Below are 22028 nucleotides of genomic sequence, written 5' to 3' on the forward strand. Positions count from 1 at the left end.
CATGTTTCAGCTCCTTCCAAAGATGCTCAATAGGATTGAGGTCAGGGCTCATAGAAGGCCACTTTAGAATAGTCCAATTTTTTCCTCTTAGCCATTCTTGGGTGTTTTTAGCGGTGTGTTTTGGGTCATTGTCCTGTTGCAAGACCCATGACCTGCGACTGAGACCAAGCTTTCTGACACTGGCTAGTACATTTCTCTCTAGAATTCCTTGATAGTCTTGAGATTTCATTGTACCCTGCACAGATTCAAGACACCCTGTGCCAGACGCAGCAAAGCAGCCCCAGAACATAACAGAGCCTCCTCCATGTTTCACAGTAGGGACAGTGTTCTTTTCTTGATATGCTTCATTTTTTCGTCTGTGAACATACAGCTGATGTGCCTTGGCAAAAACTTCGATTTTTGTCTCATCTGTCCACAGGACATTCTCCCAGAAGCTTTGTGGCTTGTCAACATGTAGTTTGGCATATTCCAGTCTTGCTTTTTTATGATTCGTTTTCAACAATGGTGTCCTCCTTGGTCGTCTCCCATGTAGTCCACTTTGGCTCAAACAACGACGGATGGTGCGATCTGACACTGATGTTCCTTGAGCATGAAGTTCACCTTGAATCTCTTTAGAAGTCTTTCTAGGCTCTTTTGTTACCATTCGGATTATCCGTCTCTTAGATTTGTCATCAATTTTCCTCCTGCGGCCACGTCCAGGGAGGTTGGCTACAGTCCCATGGATCTTAAACTTATGAATAATATGTGCAACTGTACTCACAGGAACATCTAGTTGCTTGGAGATGGTCTTATAGCCTTTACCTTTAACATGCTTGTCTATAATTTTCTTTCTGATCTCTTGAGACAGCTCTTTCCTTTGCTTCCTCTGGTCCATGTCGAGTGTGGTACACACCATATCACCAAACAACACAGTGATTACCTGGAGCCATATATATAGGCCCAATGGCTGATTACAAGGTTGTAGACACCTGTGATGCTAATTAGTGGACACACCTTGAATTAACATGTCCCTTTGGTCACATTATGTTCTGTGTTTTCTAGGGGTACCATCATTTTTGTCCATGCCTGTTTCATGAGTTTATTTTTTTACATAATTCTGTTGAAGCATGGTTGAAAAACAATGTCTGACTTTCATTGGTTAACATTTATAGAATTTTAATTTATTATTACTTTTGTCAGATTAAAGTTATTTCTGTGACCATTGTGACTTTTTCTTTCATTGACCAAAGGGTACCAACAATTTTGTCCACGTCTGTATATATATACAGATAGTCAGTGCAGGTTATATCCTGATATAGTGGTGCAGGTTATATCCTGATATAGTGGAGCTGATATATATATATACAGATAGTCAGTGCAGGTTATATCCTGATATAGTGGAGCTGATATATATATAATACAGATAGTCAGTGCAGGGTTATATCCTGATATAGTGGAGCTGATATATATATAATACAGATAGTCAGTGCAGGTTATATCCTGATATAGTGGAGCTGATATATATAATACAGATAGTCAGTGCATGTTATATCCTGATATAGTGGAGCTGATATATATAATACAGATAGTCAGTGCAGGTTATATCCTGATATAGTGGAGCTGATATATTATAATACAGATAGTCAGTGCAGGTTATATCCTGATATAGTGGGGCTGATATATATATAATACAGATAGTCAGTGCAGGTTATATCCTGATATAGTGGGGCTGATATATATATAATACAGATAGTCAGTGCAGGTTATATCCTGATATAGTGGAGCTGATATATATATAATACAGATAGTCAGTGCAGGTTATATCCTGATATAGTGGAGCTGATATATATATAATACAGATAGTCAGTGCAGGTTATATCCTGATATAGTGGAGCTGATATATATATATAATACAGATAGTCAGTGCAGGTTATATCCTGATATAGGGAGCTGATATATATATAATACAGATAGTCAGTGCAGGTTATATCCTGATATAGTGGAGCTGATATATATATATAATACAGATAGTCAGTGCAGGTTATATCCTGATATAGCGGAGCTGATATATATATAAATACAGATAGTCAGTGCAGGTTATATCCTGATATAGTGGAGCTGATATATATATATAATACAGATAGTCCAGTGCAGGTTATATCCTGATATAGTGGAGCTGATATATATATAATACAGATAGTCAGTGCAGGTTATATCCTGATATAGTGGAGCTGATATATATAATACAGATAGTCAGTGCAGGTTATATCCTGATATAGTGGAGCTGATATCTATATAATACAGATAGTCAGTGCAGGTTATATCCTGATATAGTGGGAGCTGATATATATATAATACAGATAGTCAGTGCAGGTTATATCCTGATATAGTGGAGCTGATATATATATAATACAGATAGTCAGTGCAGGTTATATCCTGATATAGTGGAGCTGATATATATATAATACAGATAGTCAGTGCAGGTTATATCCTGATATAGTGGGGCTGATATATATATAATACAGATAGTCAGTGCAGGTTATATCCTGATATAGTGGAGCTGATATATATATAATACAGATAGTCAGTGCAGGTTATATCCTGATATAGTGGAGCTGATATATATATATAATACAGATAGTCAGTGCAGGTTATATCCTGATATAGCGGAGCTGATATATATATATAATACAGATAGTCAGTGCAGGTTATATCCTGATATAGCTGGAGCTGATATATATATATAATACAGATAGTCAGTGCAGGTTATATCCTGATATAGCTGGAGCTGATATATATATAATACAGATAGTCAGTGCAGGTTATATCCTGATATAGTGGAGCTGATATATTATATAATACAGATAGTCAGTGCAGGTTATATCCTGATATAGTGGAGCTGATATATATATAATATAGATAGTCAGTGCAGGTTATATCCTGATATAGCGGAGCTGATATATATATAATACAGATAGTCAGTGCAGGTTATATCCTGATATAGTGAAGCTGATAGATATATAATACAGATAGTCAGTGCAGGTTATATCCTGATATAGCGGAGCTGATATATATATAATACAGATAGTCAGTGCAGGTTATATCCTGATACAGTGGAGCTGATATATATAATACAGATAGTCAGTGCAGGTTATATCCTGATATAGTGGAGCTGATATATATATAATACAGATAGTCAGTGCAGGTTATATCCTGATACAGTGGAGCTGATATATATAATACAGATAGTCAGTGCAGGTATTCCTCTTCTTGTCTTTCCCTTTCTTCGTGTTCTCTCCCTCTGTGGTAGTGCTTGTGATTCTGATACTCGTTCTGTGACATGTGCATTCCTCTCTTGAGGGGTGTTCTGTCGTGTTGGTGAATATTCTGGATTTTGTTCCTCAAATTGTATTGGTGATCTGTGTGTGTTTTTTGTGTGATTTGTGTTTTTAGTGGGGGTGATCTCTGTCTTATTCGGGAACGGTGATGTGGCGGAGTGCGGTCTAAAAAATGGTCTCTTTCTTCCAATATTTCAAATCTATTTTGAGCTGGTATATTAAAATTATCATTTCTTGCTAATGCTTTCTCAGTGATATTTCTTTCTTTCCCAATATTTATGACTGCCTCTATTGCTGTTGTGTGTTCGTCTAATTCTTCTCTATTTCTATCTTCCCTATCTTTTCTTCCTCTTTTTCTATAGTTCAATTTTTTCACCTTTTTCTCTATTATATCTTGCTCTAATTTGTCCAAATTATCACATAGTTTGGATTGTAGGTTATTATATTCTTCATTTTTAATAATTTTGTCCATTATTATTTTTATATCAGAGACCTGTTGGTTGATTTCTTCCAAAATCTCCATACGTCTTTTAATGACTAATTTCGTACACGCGACCGATTGTTCCTGCAACATTTCCTCCCATTCTTTATTGAATTGGGTGCTGCAAAGGTCTTGTGCAGGAATCTTATTAATTGATAGACCCTTGGGGATTTTGTTGATTTCAATACATCTTCTCAACGTCTTAATCTCCCATCTCTGTTTCAATTGGCGAATCAGAAGTAATTCTAATTCCTTAAACACATTATATATACATATATCGTCACTTGTTGATTCTATAGATGTGTTCTCAAAATGGAAATTGTCGACTTTTTGTTTTTGATTTTCCATGTGCGTCCAAATATCCATGGTGAATCAACACACCGTGCTATCCACTCAGGTGACAAGTGGTAGGAATAAAAGTAATGAATAGGATGCACAGGTGTGTTGGTCCTCCAAAAAAGGGTGCTCACAGTCACACAGTGTCACCACACTGTTACAACGGACAAACAAAGTTGGGAAAAATGGGCTGGGCACACCTAGGATATTGGATCAATCACTTTATTAGTATAGTAAAAATAGCGTTTTTGGACGATATAAAAAAAGGGATATAAAGAAGACAATATATTAAAGCTTGTAATACCACCTTAAATAAATGACATAATGTTAGACATATAATTAATAATGCGTGATGAGTTGTATAACAAATATCTGAATAGTAGCAAAGGTTAATACAATAACGAAGTTCATAAAATGCAATAAAAATTCAATAAAACATTTCTTTGGTTGGAATAAAAGCAGTGTTGCTGTGTCCACTTGCAATAGATAATATAATGCCTTGGGTGATACACAGTTTATAATGAACCCAATTATTCTTTGAGAGAGGGGTATTAATACGTTTCTATAATGAGAAGTTCCTCCTCACCAAAGTATTTCAAATGTTGATGTTAAAGTCCTTAGATCGGACCTTTCTGAACAGTCAGTAAAAATAATTAGTTCACTGTAAGGGGTCTGTAAGCAATCTGTACTTGTTCTGTGATGCGGCTAATATGAATAGTCTTCCTGGCCTGGCGGCGTCCCGCTTGCGGTCAGTGTAACAACTATAATAATGTTGCCGACTTTTAGTTTTGAAACAGTCTTACCGGTATAGTTGCTCTCCGGTCTTGTTATGTTCGGCGGTTTCTTCAGTCCAAAGGAAGCTTGCCCAGGTCCCCTCCTACAGTCCGGAGGGTGGCGTGTCCACAGTGTTCAGCGTTTACTCCACGTGGGATCGCTTGTTAGGACGAGCACGCCAACTATCTTTTACCTCTCGGGCTTTCACTTCTTACTTGGTCTCCGCGGTATTCGTTAATGAATATATTGATGTGGTGCACTCACATATGTTCGGGGGTCCGACCAGACGCGTTTCGGGGTTAGAGTATCCCCTTCTTCAGTGGTAACCGGACCTCCCCGAACCTAGTCTCTTTTATAGCTAAAAAAGGGGTTGGCAACAAGACCTGACATGGATTTCATTCCGGAAGTCAATTTTTTATATATATATATATCTTGTATATCTGACTTTGTCCTTTATAATTGAGTTGGCCATCTAGGCACTCCGTTACATTAGTTCTTTCCCATGTAGATTGCGTTCGGTCTGTGTTTGTACTATCGCTACGAAAAACGCAGTTTTTAACTTTATGGCACTACTGTGGTTTATGTTGCGTTATGTTAGTGGACATAATCCTGAAGTTTTGCAGTTTATTCATTGGATATATAAATTATACTGTTATAAAGTATATACAATATTGAAAACCTATAGATTAAAATTACTCTTATTCAGAAATAGTTTCATGATTTTAAAAATAAAATAAAATGAAATAGAATAAGATACAATAAAACGGAACTGCATACAGTGTTGGTAGTAATGGACGTATTGGGGCACAATTAATCAGGGAGAGATTAAAACGTCGGAAAGATCACCATTAACTGGTTATAACTGTAAATGTCTCACTGGGATGTTTATTCATACCATATTGTCCCCAACGAAATTATTTTTTTATTATTCTTATTCGCAGGAGGAACATACGTCCATTACTACCAACACTGTATGCAGTTCCGTTTTGTATCTTATTATATTCTATTTCTTTTTATTTTTTTTTAAATCATGAAACTATTTCTGAATAAGAGTAATTTAATCTATAGGTTTCAATATTGTATATACTTTATAACATATAATTTATATATCCAATGAATAAACTGCAAAACTTCAGGATTATGTCCACTAACATAACGCAACATAAACCACAGTAGTGCCATAAAGTTAAAAACTGCGTTTTTCGTAGCGATAGTACAACACAGACCGAACGCAATCTACATGGGAAAGAACTAATGTAACGGAGTGCCTAGATGGCCAACTCAATTATAAAGGACAAAGTCAGATATACAAGATATATATATATAAAAAATTGACTTCCGGAATGAAATCCATGTCAGGTCTTGTTGCCAACCCCTTTTTTAGCTATAAAAGAGACTAGGTTCGGGGAGGTCCGGTTACCACTGAAGAAGGGGATACTCTAACCCCGAAACGCGTCTGGTCGGACCCCCGAACATATGTGAGTGCACCACATCAATATATTCATTAACGAATACCGCGGAGACCAAGTAAGAAGTGAAAGCCCGAAAGGTAAAAGATAGTTGGCGTGCTCGTCCTAACAAGCGATCCCACGTGGAGTAAACGCTGAACACTGTGGACACGCCACCCTCCGGACTGTAGGAGGGGACCTGGGCAAGCTTCCTTTGGACTGAAGAAACCGCCGAACATAACAAGACCGGAGAGCAACTATACCGGTAAGACTGTTTCAAAACTAAAAGTCGGCAACATTATTATAGTTGTTACACTGACCGCAAGCGGGACGCCGCCAGGCCAGGAAGACTATTCATATTAGCCGCATCACAGAACAAGTACAGATTGCTTACAGACCCCTTACAGTGAACTAATTATTTTTACTGGCTGCTCAGAAAGGTCCGATTTAAGGACTTTAACATCAGCATTTGAAATACTCTGGTGAGGAGGAACTTATTACTATAGAAGCGTACTAATAATACCCCTCTCTTAAAGAACAATTGGGCTCATTACAAACTGTGTATCACCCAAGGCATTATATCATCTACTGCAAGTGGACACAGAAGCACTGCTTTCATTCCAATCAAAGGAATTTTTTGAATTTTTATTGCATTTTATGAACTTCGTTATTTTTATTAACAACCTTTGCTACTATTCAGATATTTGTTACACAACTCATTATGTATTATTAATTATATGTCTAACATTATGTCATCTATTTAAGGTGGTATTTTAAGTTTTTAAAAATATTGTCTTCTTCATATCCCTTTTATATCGTCCAAAAATACTATTTTTACTATACTAATAAAGTGATTGATCCCATATCCTAGGTGTGCCCAGTCCATTTTTCCTAACTTTTGTTTGTCCGATTTAACAGTGTGGTGACACTGTGGGACTGTGAGCACCCTTTTTGGAGGATCAACACCCCTGTGCATCCTATTCATTACTTATACTTTTTACCTTTCGTCACCCGAGTGGATAGCACGGTGTGTTGATTCACCATGGATATTTGGACACATATGGAAAACCAAAAACAAAAAGTTGATAATTTCCATTTCGAGAATACATTTACAGAATCAACAAGTGACGATATATGTATATATAATGTATTTAAGGAATTAGAAACACTTCTGATTCGCCAATTAAAGCAGAGGTGGGAAGTTAAAACGTTGAGAAGATGCATTGAAATCAATAAAATCCCCAAGGGTCTATCAATTAATAAGACCCCTGCACAAGACCTATGCAGCACTCAATTTAATAAAGAATGGGAGGAGCTGTTGCAGGAACAATCGGTCGCGTGTACGAAATTGGTAATTAAAAGACGCATGGAGATTTTGGACGAAACTAACCAACGGGTTTCCGACTTAAAAATAATAATGGATAAAATCACCAAAAATGAAGAATATAATACTTACAATCCAAACTTATGTGATAATTTGGATAAACTAGAGCAAGATATAATAGAAAAAAAGGTGAAAAAATTGAACTATAGAAAAAGAGGAAGAAAAGATAGGGAAGATAGAAATAGAGAAGAATAGACGAACACTATAACAGCAATAGAGGCAGTCATAAATATTGGGAAAGAAAGAAATATTACTGAGAAAGCACTAATAAGAAACTGATAATTTTAATATACCAACTCAAAATAGATTTGAAATATTGGAAGAAAGAGATCATTTTTTAGACCGCACTCCGCCACATCACCGTTCCCGAATAAGACAGAGATCACCCCCACCAAAAACACAAATTACACAGAAAAAACATACACAGATCACCAATACAATTGAGGAACAAAATTCAGAACAATTCACCAACACGACAGGACACCCCTCAAGAGAGGAATGCACACGCCACAGAACGAGTATCACAATCACAAACACTACCACAGAGGGAGAGAACACGAAGAAAGGGAAAGACAAGAAGAGGAATACGAAAAAAGACACTATCATCACAGGTCACATCACCTATAATCACAAATGATGCAATTATAAACTTAAGCTCAGTAATATTATCAGAAACTCAAAAACAACTATTAAACAAAGGCCTCAAATTCGCCCCAACTAAACCTCTTAATAAATTTGAAATTTTTATTGGAGTAGAAAAATTTTTAAGAAAATTATGTTTGAAAAAATACTTTTTAAAAAAACTACCAACTCAAGAAATTACTCTCAATAAACAAAACGATAATGTTGTCCATACTTCACTTAAAAACAAGTCGAAAAATTACCCAAGAAATGAATTAAGTGCAGAAATGACCACCTTTAAAGAATGTGTGATGAGGGATGTAAAAAAGATTAAAAACCACACTAAATATAAACGAAATAATCTAACACAAAGTGAAATTATAGCACTCAAACTCCTACAAAAAGAAAAAAATATTGTTATTCGACCAGCGGATAAGGGAGGATCCATAGTTATTCAGGACATTGACAAATACAATAGGGAATGTCTGCGACAATTGGAAGATAAAAGCACATATCAAAAACTAGCAAAGGACCCAACTGACCAATTTTATATTCACTTAGAAGAATTTTGTAAAAAGGGATTAGACAGTGACATTTTAAATAAAGAAGAATTTGAATTCATTTTAAATAAATATCCACGTATACCAGCTTTTTACTGTATTCCAAAAATACACAAGGACAAGGATAACCCACCAGGACGCCCAATCATTTCGGGAATTGAATCTTTAACAGGCCAACCTTTCAATGTATATTGATATTTTATTACAAACTAGAGTAAAAAAGGTCCCATCATACGTAAAAGATACGACTCAAATAATAAAAAAAATAGAAAATATGGTATTTGAGGAACACTGGATAATGGGATCATTGGACGTCAGTCCTTGTATACGGTCATTGACCACGACCAAGGCAAAGAAGCTGTGAAAAAACAACTAATATTAGAAGGCGTATTGACAAATCAACAAATTGAATTTTTGATAGAAGGCATTGACCTTATTTTAACTCATAATTATTTTATTTTAATGATGGTTTTTACTTACAGACTCGAGGGACTGCCATGGGCACCAGGTTCGCCCCCAGTTACGCAAATTTATTTATGGCGGAATGGGAGGACCAGAATGTGGCCCCCATACTGGGGACGAACCTGGTGCTCTGGCAGCGATACATTGACGATGTATTTTTTATCTGGCGGTCGGGACGAGAACAGCTGGACACATTTTTAAAATCTATTAATCATAATAATCAAAACCTTAAATTTTCAGGAACTACCAGCAAAGAACATATAGAATTTTTAGACTTAAATATCTATGTTGAAGAAAATATAATAAAAACCTGTACATACATTAAGCCCTCAACTCGTAACAGCTATATTTTATTCAATAGCTGCCACTTACCAAGTTGGCTTTCAAATATCCCCCAAGGTCAATTTCGACGTCTAAGACGTAATTGTACAACGATTGAAAAATTTGAGTTGGAGGCCGATAAAATGAAAACAGAATTTTTAATAAAAAAATATCCAGAAGAGATTTTAGATGTAGCTTTAAACAAAGTGAGAAATATGGAAAGAACAGAAATCTTTATAGAAAAACAGAAGACTAGTAAAGAACAGGGAGAAAACCCAATAAAATTAATATTACCCTATAGTGGAGACCATAAAAAGATAAGAAACATCATACACAAACACTGGGATGTTATAAAAAAAGAAAAAACGATTGGTACCATAATTCCTCCCAAACCCCTGATTATTTTTACTAAGGCACCAAACCTGGGGAATAAGATAGCACCGACAGTTAAAGAAGACATATCACACCAGGACTCATCACTATGTAGATGGATGGATTTAAAAGGTTTCTTTAGATGCGGCCAATGTGGCATTTGTAAATTAACTTCTTTTGGGAGACAGACCAAAGAAATAATTTCCACAACCAACGGACACAAACACATCATAAAAGAATTTTTAACATGTAGTTCAGAGAGTGTTATATATATTATAGAATGCCCGTGTAAAAGGCAATATATAGGCAGAACTAAAAGAACTCTAAAAAAACGTCTAGCAGAACATGTTTCGAACATTAAAAAAGGAGTAGAAACCCATTCACTCTCACAACATTTTAAAAACACTCACAATAGTGACCCATCTGGTTTAAAATTCGCAGCGATCGATAAAATACCTAAAAGTTGGAGGAAGGGGAATCACATCAGTAAGATGTCGAGGATGGAAACACAAAGAATATTCGAAATGGAAACCATGATTCCGGAAGGATTAAACGCCGAATATGAAATATTTGGTTTCCTATAAAGGCTGGGGGTGGGGACCTACCGTTGAGGACGAATCCCGCCGAATGATTTTATATTCTCGGCGGTTTCCCTCCTTGACGGTGGGCCTCCACTCACAAACACCGTCCGATTGTTCCTCCTGCGAATAAGAATAATAAAAAATAATTTTCTGTTGGGGACAATATGGTATGAATATAACATCCCAGTGAGACATTTACAGTTATAACCAGTTAATGGTGATCTTTCCGACGTTTTAATCTCTCCCTGATTAATTGTGCCCCAATACGTCCATTACTACCAACACTGTATGCAGTTCCGTTTTATTGTATCTTATTCTATTTCATTTTATTTTATTTTTAAAATCATGAAACTATTTCTGAATAAGAGTAATTTTAATCTATAGGTTTTCAATATTGTATATACTTTATAACAGTATAATTTATATATCCAATGAATAAACTGCAAAACTTCAGGATTATGTCCACTAACATAACGCAACATAAACCACAGTAGTGCCATAAAGTTAAAAACTGCGTTTTTCGTAGCGATAGTACAAACACAGACCGAACGCAATCTACATGGGAAAGAACTAATGTAACGGAGTGCCTAGATGGCCAACTCAATTATAAAGGACAAAGTCAGATATACAAGATATATATATATATAAAAAATTGACTTCCGGAATGAAATCCATGTCAGGTCTTGTTGCCAACCCCTTTTTTAGCTATAAAAGAGACTAGGTTCGGGGAGGTCCGGTTACCACTGAAGAAGGGGATACTCTAACCCCGAAACGCGTCTGGTCGGACCCCCGAACATATGTGAGTGCACCACATCAATATATTCATTAACGAATACCGCGGAGACCAAGTAAGAAGTGAAAGCCCGAGAGGTTTAAAGATAGTTGGCGTGCTCGTCCTAACAAGCGATCCCACGTGGAGTAAACGCTGAACACTGTGGACACGCCACCCTCCGGACTGTAGGAGGGGACCTGGGCAAGCTTCCCTTGGACTGAAGAAACCGCCGAACATAACAAGACCGGAGAGCAACTATACCGGTAAGACTGTTTCAAAACTAAAAGTCGGCAACATTATTATAGTTGTTACACTGACCGCAAGCGGGACGCCGCCAGGCCAGGAAGACTATTCATACTAGCCGCATCACAGAACAAGTACAGATTGCTTACAGACCCCCTACAGTGAATTAATTATTTTTACTGACTGTTCAGAAAGGTCCGATCTAAGGACTTTAACATCAACATTTGAAATACTTTGGTGAGGAGGAACTTCTCATTATAGAACGTATTAATACCCCTCTCTCAAAGATAATTGGGTTCATTATAAACTGTGATCACCCAAGGCATTATATTATCTATTGCAAGTGGACACAGCAACACTTGCTTTTTTATTCCAACCAAAGAAATGTTTTATTGAATTTTTATTGCATTTTATGAACTTCGTTATTGTATTAACCTTTGCTACTATTCAGATATTTGTTATACACTCATCACGCATTATTAATATATGTCTAACATTATGTCATTTATTTAAGGTGGTATTACAAGCTTTATATATTGTCTTCTTTATATCCCTTTTTTTATATCGTCCAAAAACGCTATTTTTACTATACTAATAAAGTGATTCCAATATCCTAGGTGTGCCCAGCCCATTTTTCCCAACTTTGTTTGTCCGTTGTAACAGTGTGGTGACACTGTGTGACTGTGAGCACCCTTTTTTGGAGGACCAACACACCTGTGCATCCTATTCATTACTTTTATATCCTGATATAGCGGAGCTGATATATATATAATACAGATAGTCAGTGCAGGTTATATCCTGATATAGTGGAGCTGATATATATAATACAGATAGTCAGTGCAGGTTATATCCTGATATAGCGGAGCTGATATATATATAATACAGATAGTCAGTGCAGGTTATATCCTGATATAGTGGAGCTGATATATATATAATACAGATAGTCAGTGCAGGTTATATCCTGATATAGTGGAGCTGATATATATAATACAGATAGTCAGTGCAGGTTATATCCTGATATAGCGGAGCTGATATATATATAATACAGATAGTCAGTGCAGGTTATATCCTGATATAGTGGAGCTGATATATATATAATACAGATAGTCAGTGCAGGTTATATCCTGATATAGTGGAGCTGATATATATAATACAGATAGTCAGTGCAGGTTATATCCTGATATAGCGGAGCTGATATATATATAATACAGATAGTCAGTGCAGGTTATATCCTGATATAGTGGAGCTGATAGGTTCCAGTGCAGGGTGTTAGGCAGTGTGATAGGGATTACTGTTTCTCTGCTGTCCATACATACAGCTGCAGACATAGTGCTGTGATGTCACAACAATACTTAGTGCACCAATCAGTAATATGTACTCAGTCCTGATAAAATGTGAAGTTGCACGTATTGTGCAGAAAATATGCGCATCATTAATTGCCAACTTGCGCAATCACGAATATATTGGCGGCCTCTATCTGCATATAAAGCTGTTGTAATGTTCTGCCGACCATTGTCTCCAGTCTCAGGAAACTTCTAGCAGCTTAAAAAATGTAGCTATAGTGCCCCACGCCAGCATTAGCGCAATACGCGCATATTACATTGATGATTTTCGCAATCAAGAAAATACGTGAATACGCGAATATACTACAAAATATTCGCTAAATAGCACAAATTCGAATATTGCCCCTCACAGTAATATGCCAATGACTGTCCCCCATCAGAAATATGCCAGGACTGCGCCCCTCACAGTAATATGCCAAGGACTGTGCCCCCTCACAGTAATATGCCAAGGACTGTGCCCCCTCACAGTAATAAGCCAAGGACTGTGCCCCTCACAGTAATAAGCCAAGGACTGTGCCCCTCACAGTAATAAGCCAAGGACTGTGCCCCTCACAGTAATAAGCCAAGGACTGTGCCCCTCACAGTAATAAGCCAAGGACTGTGCCCCTCACAGTAATATGCCAAGGACTGTGCCCCCTCACAGTAATATGCCCGGGACTGTGCCCCCTCACAGTAATATGCCAAGGACTGTGCCCCTCACAGTAATATGCCAAGGACTGTGCCCCCTCACAGTAATAAGCCAAGGACTGTGCCCCTCACAGTAATAAGCCAAGGACTGTGCCCTCACAGTAATAAGCCAAGGACTGTGCCCCTCACAGTAATAAGCCAAGGACTGTGCCCCTCACAGTAATAAGCCAAGGACTGTGCCCCTCACAGTAATAAGCCAAGGACTGTGCCCCTCACAGTAATAAGCCAAGGACTGTGCCCCTCACAGTAATAAGCCAAGGACTGTGCCCCTCACAGTAATAAGCCAAGGACTGTGCCCCCTCACAGTAATATGCCCGGGACTGTGCCCCCTCACAGTAATATGCCCGGGACTGTGCCCCCTCACAGTAATATGCCCGGGACTGTGCCCCCTCACAGTAATATGCCAGGGACTGTGCCCCCTCACAGTAATATGCCAGGGACTGTGCCCCCTCACAGTAATATGCCAGGGACTGTGCCTCCTCACAGTAATAAGCCAAGGACTGTGCCCTTCACAGTAATATGCCAAGGACTGTGCCCCCTCACAGTAATATGCCAGGGACTGTGCCTCCTCACAGTAATAAGCCAAGGACTGTGCCCTTCACAGTAATATGCCAAGGACTGTGCCCCCTCACAGTAATATGCCCAGGACTGTGCCACCTCACAGTAATATGCCCAGGACTGTGCCCCCTCACAGTAATATGCCAGGACTGCGCCCCCTCACAGTAATATGCCAAGGACTGTGCCCCCTCACAGTAATAAGCCAAGGACTGTGCCCCTCACAGTAATAAGCCAAGGACTGTGCCCCTCACAGTAATATGCCAAGGACTGTGCCCTTCACAGTAATATGCCAAGGACTGTGCCCCCTCACAGTAATATGCCCAGGACTGTGCCCCCTCACAGTAATATGCCCAGGACTGTGCCCCCTCACAGTAATATGCCAGGGACTGTGCCCCCTCACAGTAATATGCCAAGGACTGTGCCCCCTCACAGTAATAAGCCAAGGACTGTGCCCCTCACAGTAATAAGCCAAGGACTGTGCCCCTCACAGTAATATGCCAAGGACTGTGCCCTTCACAGTAATATGCCAAGGACTGTGCCCTTCACAGTAATATGCCAAGGACTGTGCCCTTCACAGTAATATGCCAGGACTGTGCCCCCTCACAGTAATATGCCCAGGACTGTGCCCCCTCACAGTAATATGCCAAGGACTGTGCCCCCTCACAGTAATAAGCCAAGGACTGTGCCCCTCACAGTAATATGCCAAGGACTGTGCCCTTCACAGTAATATGCCAAGGACTGTGCCCCCTCACAGTAATATGCCCAGGACTGTGCCCCCTCACAGTAATATGCCCAGGACTGTGCCCCTCACAGTAATATGCCCAGGTCTGTGCCCCTCACAGTAATATGCCTTGGTCTATGCCCCTCACAGTAATATGCCCAAGACTGTGCCCCTTCACAGTAATATGCCAATGACTGTGCCCCCTAACAGAAATATGCCCAGGACTGTGCCCCCTCACAGTAATATGCCAGGACTGTGCCCCCTCACAGTAATATGCCAGGACTGTGCCCCCTCACAGTAATATGCCCAGGACTGTGCCCCCTCACAGTAATATGCCCAGGACTGTGCCCCCTCACAGTAATATGCCCAGGACTGTGCCCCCTCACAGTAATATGCCAAGGACTGTGCCCCCTCACAGTAATATGCCAAGGACTATTCCCCCTCACAGTAATTTGCCCAGGACTGTGCCCCCTCACAGTAATATGCCCAGGACTGTGCCCCCTCACAGTAATATGCCAGGACTGCGCCCCCTCACAGTAATATGCCAAGGACTGCGCCCCCTCACAGTAATATGCCCAGGACTGTGCCCCCTCACAGAAATATGCCCAGGACTGTGCCCCCTCACAGTAATATGCCCAGGACTGTGCCCCCTCACAGTAATATGCCCAGGAATGTGCCCCCTTACAGAAATATGCCCCTCACAGAAAGTAAAAAAAAAAAAAACTCCACATACTCACCTTCTTTAGCAGCAGCAGCTGGATCCACATCGGCTGCTCTGGTCTGTGTAGGGGAGGAGCAGAAGCTGACTGCCGGCTGGAACCGCCCCCTGCACAGACCTGCAGTGTGGAGCTCCGGAAGGGGGAGGAATGATGGAGCAGGGAGCCGACCGCTCTCTGCTTCATCTTCACAGACAACCGTCTCTGCTTCCTATGGAAGAGGGCGGGACATACCTCCCCATATCGGGACCGCGGGACAGCCACTGAAATCCGGGACTGTTCGGCCAGATCTGGGACAGTTGGGAGGCATGCATGCCTGGAAAACTCCCACATACAAGTCAGTGACTCAGCTCCTGTCTATTGTGACTATGGCCCATGTGGCTACTATAAATCAATTCTTTAAATGCTGTTAAGAACAGCTCTGGCAAGATGGCCGCCCCCATACTCATGTTCAAGATGGCCGCCCCCATACTCATGTTCAAGATGGCCGCCCCCATACTCATGTTCAAGATGGCCGCCCCCATACTCATGTTCAAGATGGCCGCCCCCATACTTATGTCCAAGATGGCCACCCTCATAATTATGTTCAAGATGGCCGCCACCAGCGTTAGGAGGTCACCACTCAATGTCACAGCATCAGGAGGTCACCACCCAATTTTACAGTGTCAGGAGATCCCCACCCAATGTCACAGTGCTAGGAGGTCACCGTCCAATGTCACAGCGTTAAGACGTCACCACCCAATGTCACAGCATTATGACGTCACCACCCAATATCAGTGTCGTGAAGGTCACCATCCAATGTCAGTGTCAGGAGGTCACCACCCACTGTCACAGTGTCCTGAAGGTCACTACCCAATGTCACAGCGTCAGGAGATCCCCGCCCAATTTCACAGCGTCAGGAGGTCACCACCCAATGTCACAGCATCAGGAAGTCACCACCCAATGTCACAGCATCAGGAGGTCACCACCCAATATCACAGCGTCAGGATGTCAGCACCCAAAATCAGTGTCATGAAGGTAACCACCCAATGTCAGTGTCAGGAGATCCCCACCCACTGTCACAGCGTCAGGATGTCACCACCCAATTTCAGTGTCATGAACGTCACCACCCAATGTTACAGCTTCAGGAGGTCACCACCCAATGTCACAGCGTCAGGAGATCCCCGCCCAATGTCACAGCGTCAGGAGGTCACCACCCAATGTCACAGCATCAGGAAGTCACCACCCAATGTCACAGCGTCAGGAGGTCACCACCCAATGTCACAGCATCAGGAAGTCACCACCCAATGTCACAGCATCAGGAGGTCACCACCCAATGTCACAGCGTCAGGATGTCAGCACCCAAAATCAGTGTCATGAAGGTAACCACCCAATGTCAGTGTCAGGAGATCCCCACCCACTGTCACAGCGTCAGGATGTCACCACCCAATTTCAGTGTCATGAACGTCACCACCCAATGTTACAGCTTCAGGAGGTCACCACCCAATGTCACAGCGTCAGGAGGTCACCACCCAATGTCACAACGTCAGGAGGTCACCACCCAATGTCACAGCGTCAGGATGTCACCACCCAATGTCACAGCATCAGGAAGTCACCACCCAATGTCACAGCGTCAGGAGGTCACCACCCAATGTCACAGCATCAGGAAGTCACCACCCAATGTCACAGCATCAGGAGGTCACCACCCAATGTCACAGCGTCAGGATGTCAGCACCCAAAATCAGTGTCATGAAGGTAACCACCCAATGTCAGTGTCAGGAGATCCCCACCCACTGTCACAGCGTCAGGATGTCACCACCCAATTTCAGTGTCATGAACGTCACCACCCAATGTTACAGCTTCAGGAGGTCACCACCCAATGTCACAGCGTCAGGAGATCTGCACCCAATGTCACAACGTCAGGAGGTCACTACCCAATGTCACAGCGTCAGGATGTCACCACCCAATGTCACAGCATCAGGATGTCACCACCCAAAATCAGTGTCATGAAGGTCATCAACCAATGTCAGTGTCAGGAGATGCCCACCCACTGTCACAGCGTCAGGAGGTCACCACCCAATTTTGCAGTGTCATGAAGGTCACCACCCAATGTCACAGTGTCAGGAGGTCACTGCTCAGTTCTCACAGTGTCATGAAGGTCACCACCCAATGTCACAGTGTCATGAAGGTCACCACCCAATGTCACAGTGTCAGGAGGTCACTGCTCAGTTCTCACAGTGTCATGAAGGTCACCACCCAATGTCACAGTGTCATGAAGGTCACCACCCAATGTCACAGCGCTAGGAGGTCACCACCCAATGTCACAGTGTCAGGAGGTCACTGCTCAGTTCTCACAGTGTCATGAAGGTCACCACCCAATGTCACAGCGCTAGGAGGTCACCACCCAATGTCACAGCGTCAGGAGGTCACTGCTCAGTTCTCACAGTGTTATGAAGGTCACCACCCAATGTCACAGCGCTAGGAGGTCACCACCCAATGTCACAGCGCTAGGAGGTCACCACCCAATGTCACAGCGTCAGGAGGTCACTGCTCAGTTCTCACAGTGTCATGAAGGTCACCACCCAATGTCACAGCGCCAGGAGGTCACCACCCAATGTCACAGCGTCAGGAGGTCACTGCTCAGTTCTCACAGTGTTATGAAGGTCACCACCCAATGTCACAGTGTCATGAAGGTCACCACCCAATGTCACAGCGTCAGGAGGTCACTGCTCAGTTCTCACAGTGTTATGAAGGTCACCACCCAATGTCACAGTGTCATGAAGGTCACTACCCAATGTCACAGCCAGTGATGAGCGGCAAGGGCAATATTCAAATTTTGCGAATATTTGGGCGAATATTCATCATATATTCGCAAATTAGAGAATTTGTGACCTCTAGTCATTATTTTCTTGATTGCGAAAATCTGAAAATTTGTGATACAAAAATTTGCGATCAACACTATTCCTAAAGTCAAAGATTTTGCAGCCTTCTCATTGGCCCACAAGTAAGAAGCAGTGAGGGATCATGGGTACTGATGAAGAAGATATAGCACTATACACTAGATATTCGCAAATTCTCCAAGTGGCAATATTCGCGATTAGAATATTCGCGATCAACACTAGTCACAGCGTCAGGTAACATACGAAAGAAAAACCTTTTTTCTTTTTTTTTTTTCGTTTTTTTTTCTTTCATATGTTACATAGTAGGCTGGTCCGGTCTTGTTCCGTGCCTCCTCGTCTATGGTGAGCTGGAAATCGCAACTTTCTTACTTTACAGCGTCAGGAGGTCACCACCCAATGTCACAGCGCCAGGAGGTCACCACCCAATGTCACAGCGCCAGGAGGTCACCACCCAATGTCACAGCGCCAGGAGGTCACCACCCAATGTCACAGCGCCAGGAGGTCACCACCCAATGTCACAGCGCCAGGAGGTCACTGCTCAGTCCTCACAGTGTCCAGGGTCACCACACATACTCACAGGGTCACTACTGAATGCCAGGGGGTGGAAAGAGTCTTCATGTCTCTTTCTTGACTAATTTGGCCTCCTGTCTCTTCCAATCTCAGGTGCTGAATGGTTTGGTTCAGACCACAGGGTGGCCGAGTGTAGTCACCTGCATTGGAAACTGGTTTGGAAAAGGAAGGTACGTAACTAATAAAACAGGTGTGAGGAGCTCCAAGATCTCCATCTGTCTTCTCTTGGATAGATCTCCATACAGTGACTGGACCTGTCTCCTCTCTGTATTAGGAGAGGTCTCTATACAGTGACTGGACCTGTCTCCTCTCTGTATTAGGAGAGGTCTCCATACAGTGACTGGACCTGTCTCCTCTCTGTATTAGGAGAGGTCTCCATACAGTGACTGGACCTGTCTCCTCTCTGTATTAGGAGAGGTCTCCATACAGTGACTGGACCTGTCTCCTCTCTGTATTAGGAGAGGTCTCCATACAGTGACTGGACCTGTCTCTTTTTCCCTCTATTAGGAGAGGTCTCATCATGGGAGTCTGGAACTCGCACACCTCTGTGGGTAACATCTTGGGGTCCCTCATTGCTGGATTCTGGGTGTCCTCCTGTTGGGGGATGTCATTCGTGGTCCCTGGGGTGATTATTGGAGTCATGGGCGTCGTCTGTTTCCTGTTCCTCATAGAGCGTAAGTCACATGATTCTTATAATGACCGATCCTCACCTCATATAATGTACAGTGACTAGCTTATAATGACCGGTCCTCACATCCTCCACATCATATAACGTACAGTGAACGGCTTATAATGACCAGACCTCAAATCCTCCATCATCTAATGTACAGTAAACAGCTTGTAATGACCGGTCCTCACATCATATAATGTACAGTGAGCGGCTTATAATGACTGGTCCTTTTCCCTCTCATCTTGTACTGATACATTATAATTTTATTACACATTGTCATATTTTTTTTATGTTTAGATCCTCGAGACATCAAGATCGAGAGTCCTCCTCTGGTAATTATCCCTGTACTCTGCTTCTCCTGATCCTCTTCACATTCAGCCACTCCTTATGTCCACCTGCTGCTCCCTCCTCCTGCTGCTCCCTCCGCCTGCTGCTCCCTCCGCCTGCTGCTCCCTCCGCCTGCTGCTCCCTCCTCCTGCTGCTCCCTGCCCCTGCTGCTCCCTGCCCCTGCTGCTCCCTCCTCCTGCTGCTCCCTTCTCCTGCTGCTCCCTCCACCTGCTGCTCCCTCCACCTGCTGCTCTCTCCATTTTCTGCTCTTTCCATCTGCTTTTTTTTCTGGCTGCTGCTCTCTCCACCTGCTGCTCCCTCCTCCTGCTGCTCCCTCCACCTGCTGCTCTCTCCACCTGCTGCTCTCTCCACCTGCTGCTCCCTCCGCCTGCTGCTCCCTCCTCCTGCTGCTCCCTCTGCCTGCTGCTCTCCCCATTTTCTGCTCTTTCCACCTGCTTCTTTTTCTGGCTGCTGCTCTCTCCACCTGCTGCTCCCTCTACTTGCTGCTCTCCACTTGCTGCTCTTTCTAGCTGCTGCTCCCACCACCTTTGGCTCCCTCCACCTGCTGCTCCATCCACCTACTCCTCTTTCTAGCTGCTGCGCCCTCCAACTGCTGCTCCTTCCACCTACCTCCACCTCATGCTTGCTCCAATTGCTGCTCCCAATACCTGCTGCATTCTCCACCTGCCACTCCCTCCACCTGCTCCTCTCTACCTGCTGCTCCTTCTACCTGCTGCTCCCTCTCCCTGCTGCTCCCTCCACCTGCTCCTTTTTCTGTCTGCTGCTCCCTCCACCTGCTGCTCCCTCCACCTGCTGCTCTCTCCACCTGCTGCTCTCTCCACCTGCTGCTCCCTCCTCCTCCTGCTCTCTCCATTTTCTGCTCTCTCCACCTGCTCCTTTTTCTGGCTGCTGCTCTCTCCACCTGCTTCTCTCTCCACCTGCTCCTTTTTCTGGCTGCTGCTCTCTTCACCTGCTGCTCTCTTCACCTGCTGCTCGCTCCACCTGCTGCTCGCTCCACCTGCTCCTTTTTCTAGCTGCTGCTCCCTCCACCTGCTCCTTTTTTCTGGCTGCTGCTCCCTCCACCTGCTCCTTTTTTCTGGCTGCTGCTCCCTCCACCTGCTGCTCCCTCCACCCACTGCTCCCTCCACCTGCTGCTCCCTCCACCTGCTGCTCCCTCCACCTGCTGCTCTCTCCAGTTTCTGCTCGCTCCTCCTGCTGCTCGCTCCTCCTGCTGCTTGCTCCACCTGCTGCTTGCTCCACCTGCTGCTCACTCCACCTGCTGCTCTCTCCACTTTCTGCTCTCTCCACCTGCTGCTCTCTCCACCTGCTGCTCTCTCCACTTTCTGCTCTCTCCACCTGCTGCTCTCTCCACTTTCTGCTCTCTCCACCTGCTGCTCTCTCCACTTTCTGCTCCCTCCACCTGCTGCTCTCTCCACTTTCTGCTCCCTCCACCTGCTGCTTTCTCCACTTTCTGCTCCCTCCACCTGCTGCTCTCTCCACTTTCTGCTCCCTCCACCTGCTGCTCTCTCCACTTTCTGCTCTCTCCACCTGCTGCTCTCTCCACTTTCTGCTCCCTCCACCTGCTGCTCTCTCCACTTTTTGCTCCCTCCACCTGCTGCTCTCTCCACTTTCTGCTCCCTCCACCTGCTGCTCTCTCCACTTTCTGCTCCCTCCACCTGCTGCTCTCTCCACTTTCTGCTCTCTCCACCTGCTGCTCTCTCCACTTTCTGCTCCCTCCACCTGCTGCTCTCTCCACTTTCTCCTCCTTCCACCTGCTGCTCTCTCCACTTTCTGCTCCCTCCACCTGCTGCTCTCTCCACTTTCTCCTCCTTCCACCTGCTGCTCTCTCCACTTTCTGCTCCCTCCACCTGCTGCTCTCTCCACT

At 43.0% G+C, this 22028-nt stretch overlaps 1 protein-coding gene across 2 annotated transcripts in view; it reads left to right on the plus strand.

Moving 5' to 3' along the window:
• Positions 1 to 22028, plus strand: part of SLC37A1 (solute carrier family 37 member 1) — a 79253-nt gene that overhangs the window by 37016 nt on the left and 20209 nt on the right. For both annotated transcript variants that reach the window (XM_044284298.1, XM_044284299.1), the window contains exons 7-9: positions 19240 to 19316; positions 19654 to 19820; positions 20114 to 20148. In XM_044284298.1, coding sequence (XP_044140233.1) covers positions 19240 to 19316; positions 19654 to 19820; positions 20114 to 20148 — 279 coding nt within the window. The remainder of the gene's footprint in view (positions 1 to 19239; positions 19317 to 19653; positions 19821 to 20113; positions 20149 to 22028) is intronic.

The sequence above is a fragment of the Bufo gargarizans genome, chromosome 3 (genome assembly GCF_014858855.1).
Source record: "Bufo gargarizans isolate SCDJY-AF-19 chromosome 3, ASM1485885v1, whole genome shotgun sequence".
Lineage (NCBI taxonomy): Eukaryota > Metazoa > Chordata > Amphibia > Anura > Bufonidae > Bufo > Bufo gargarizans.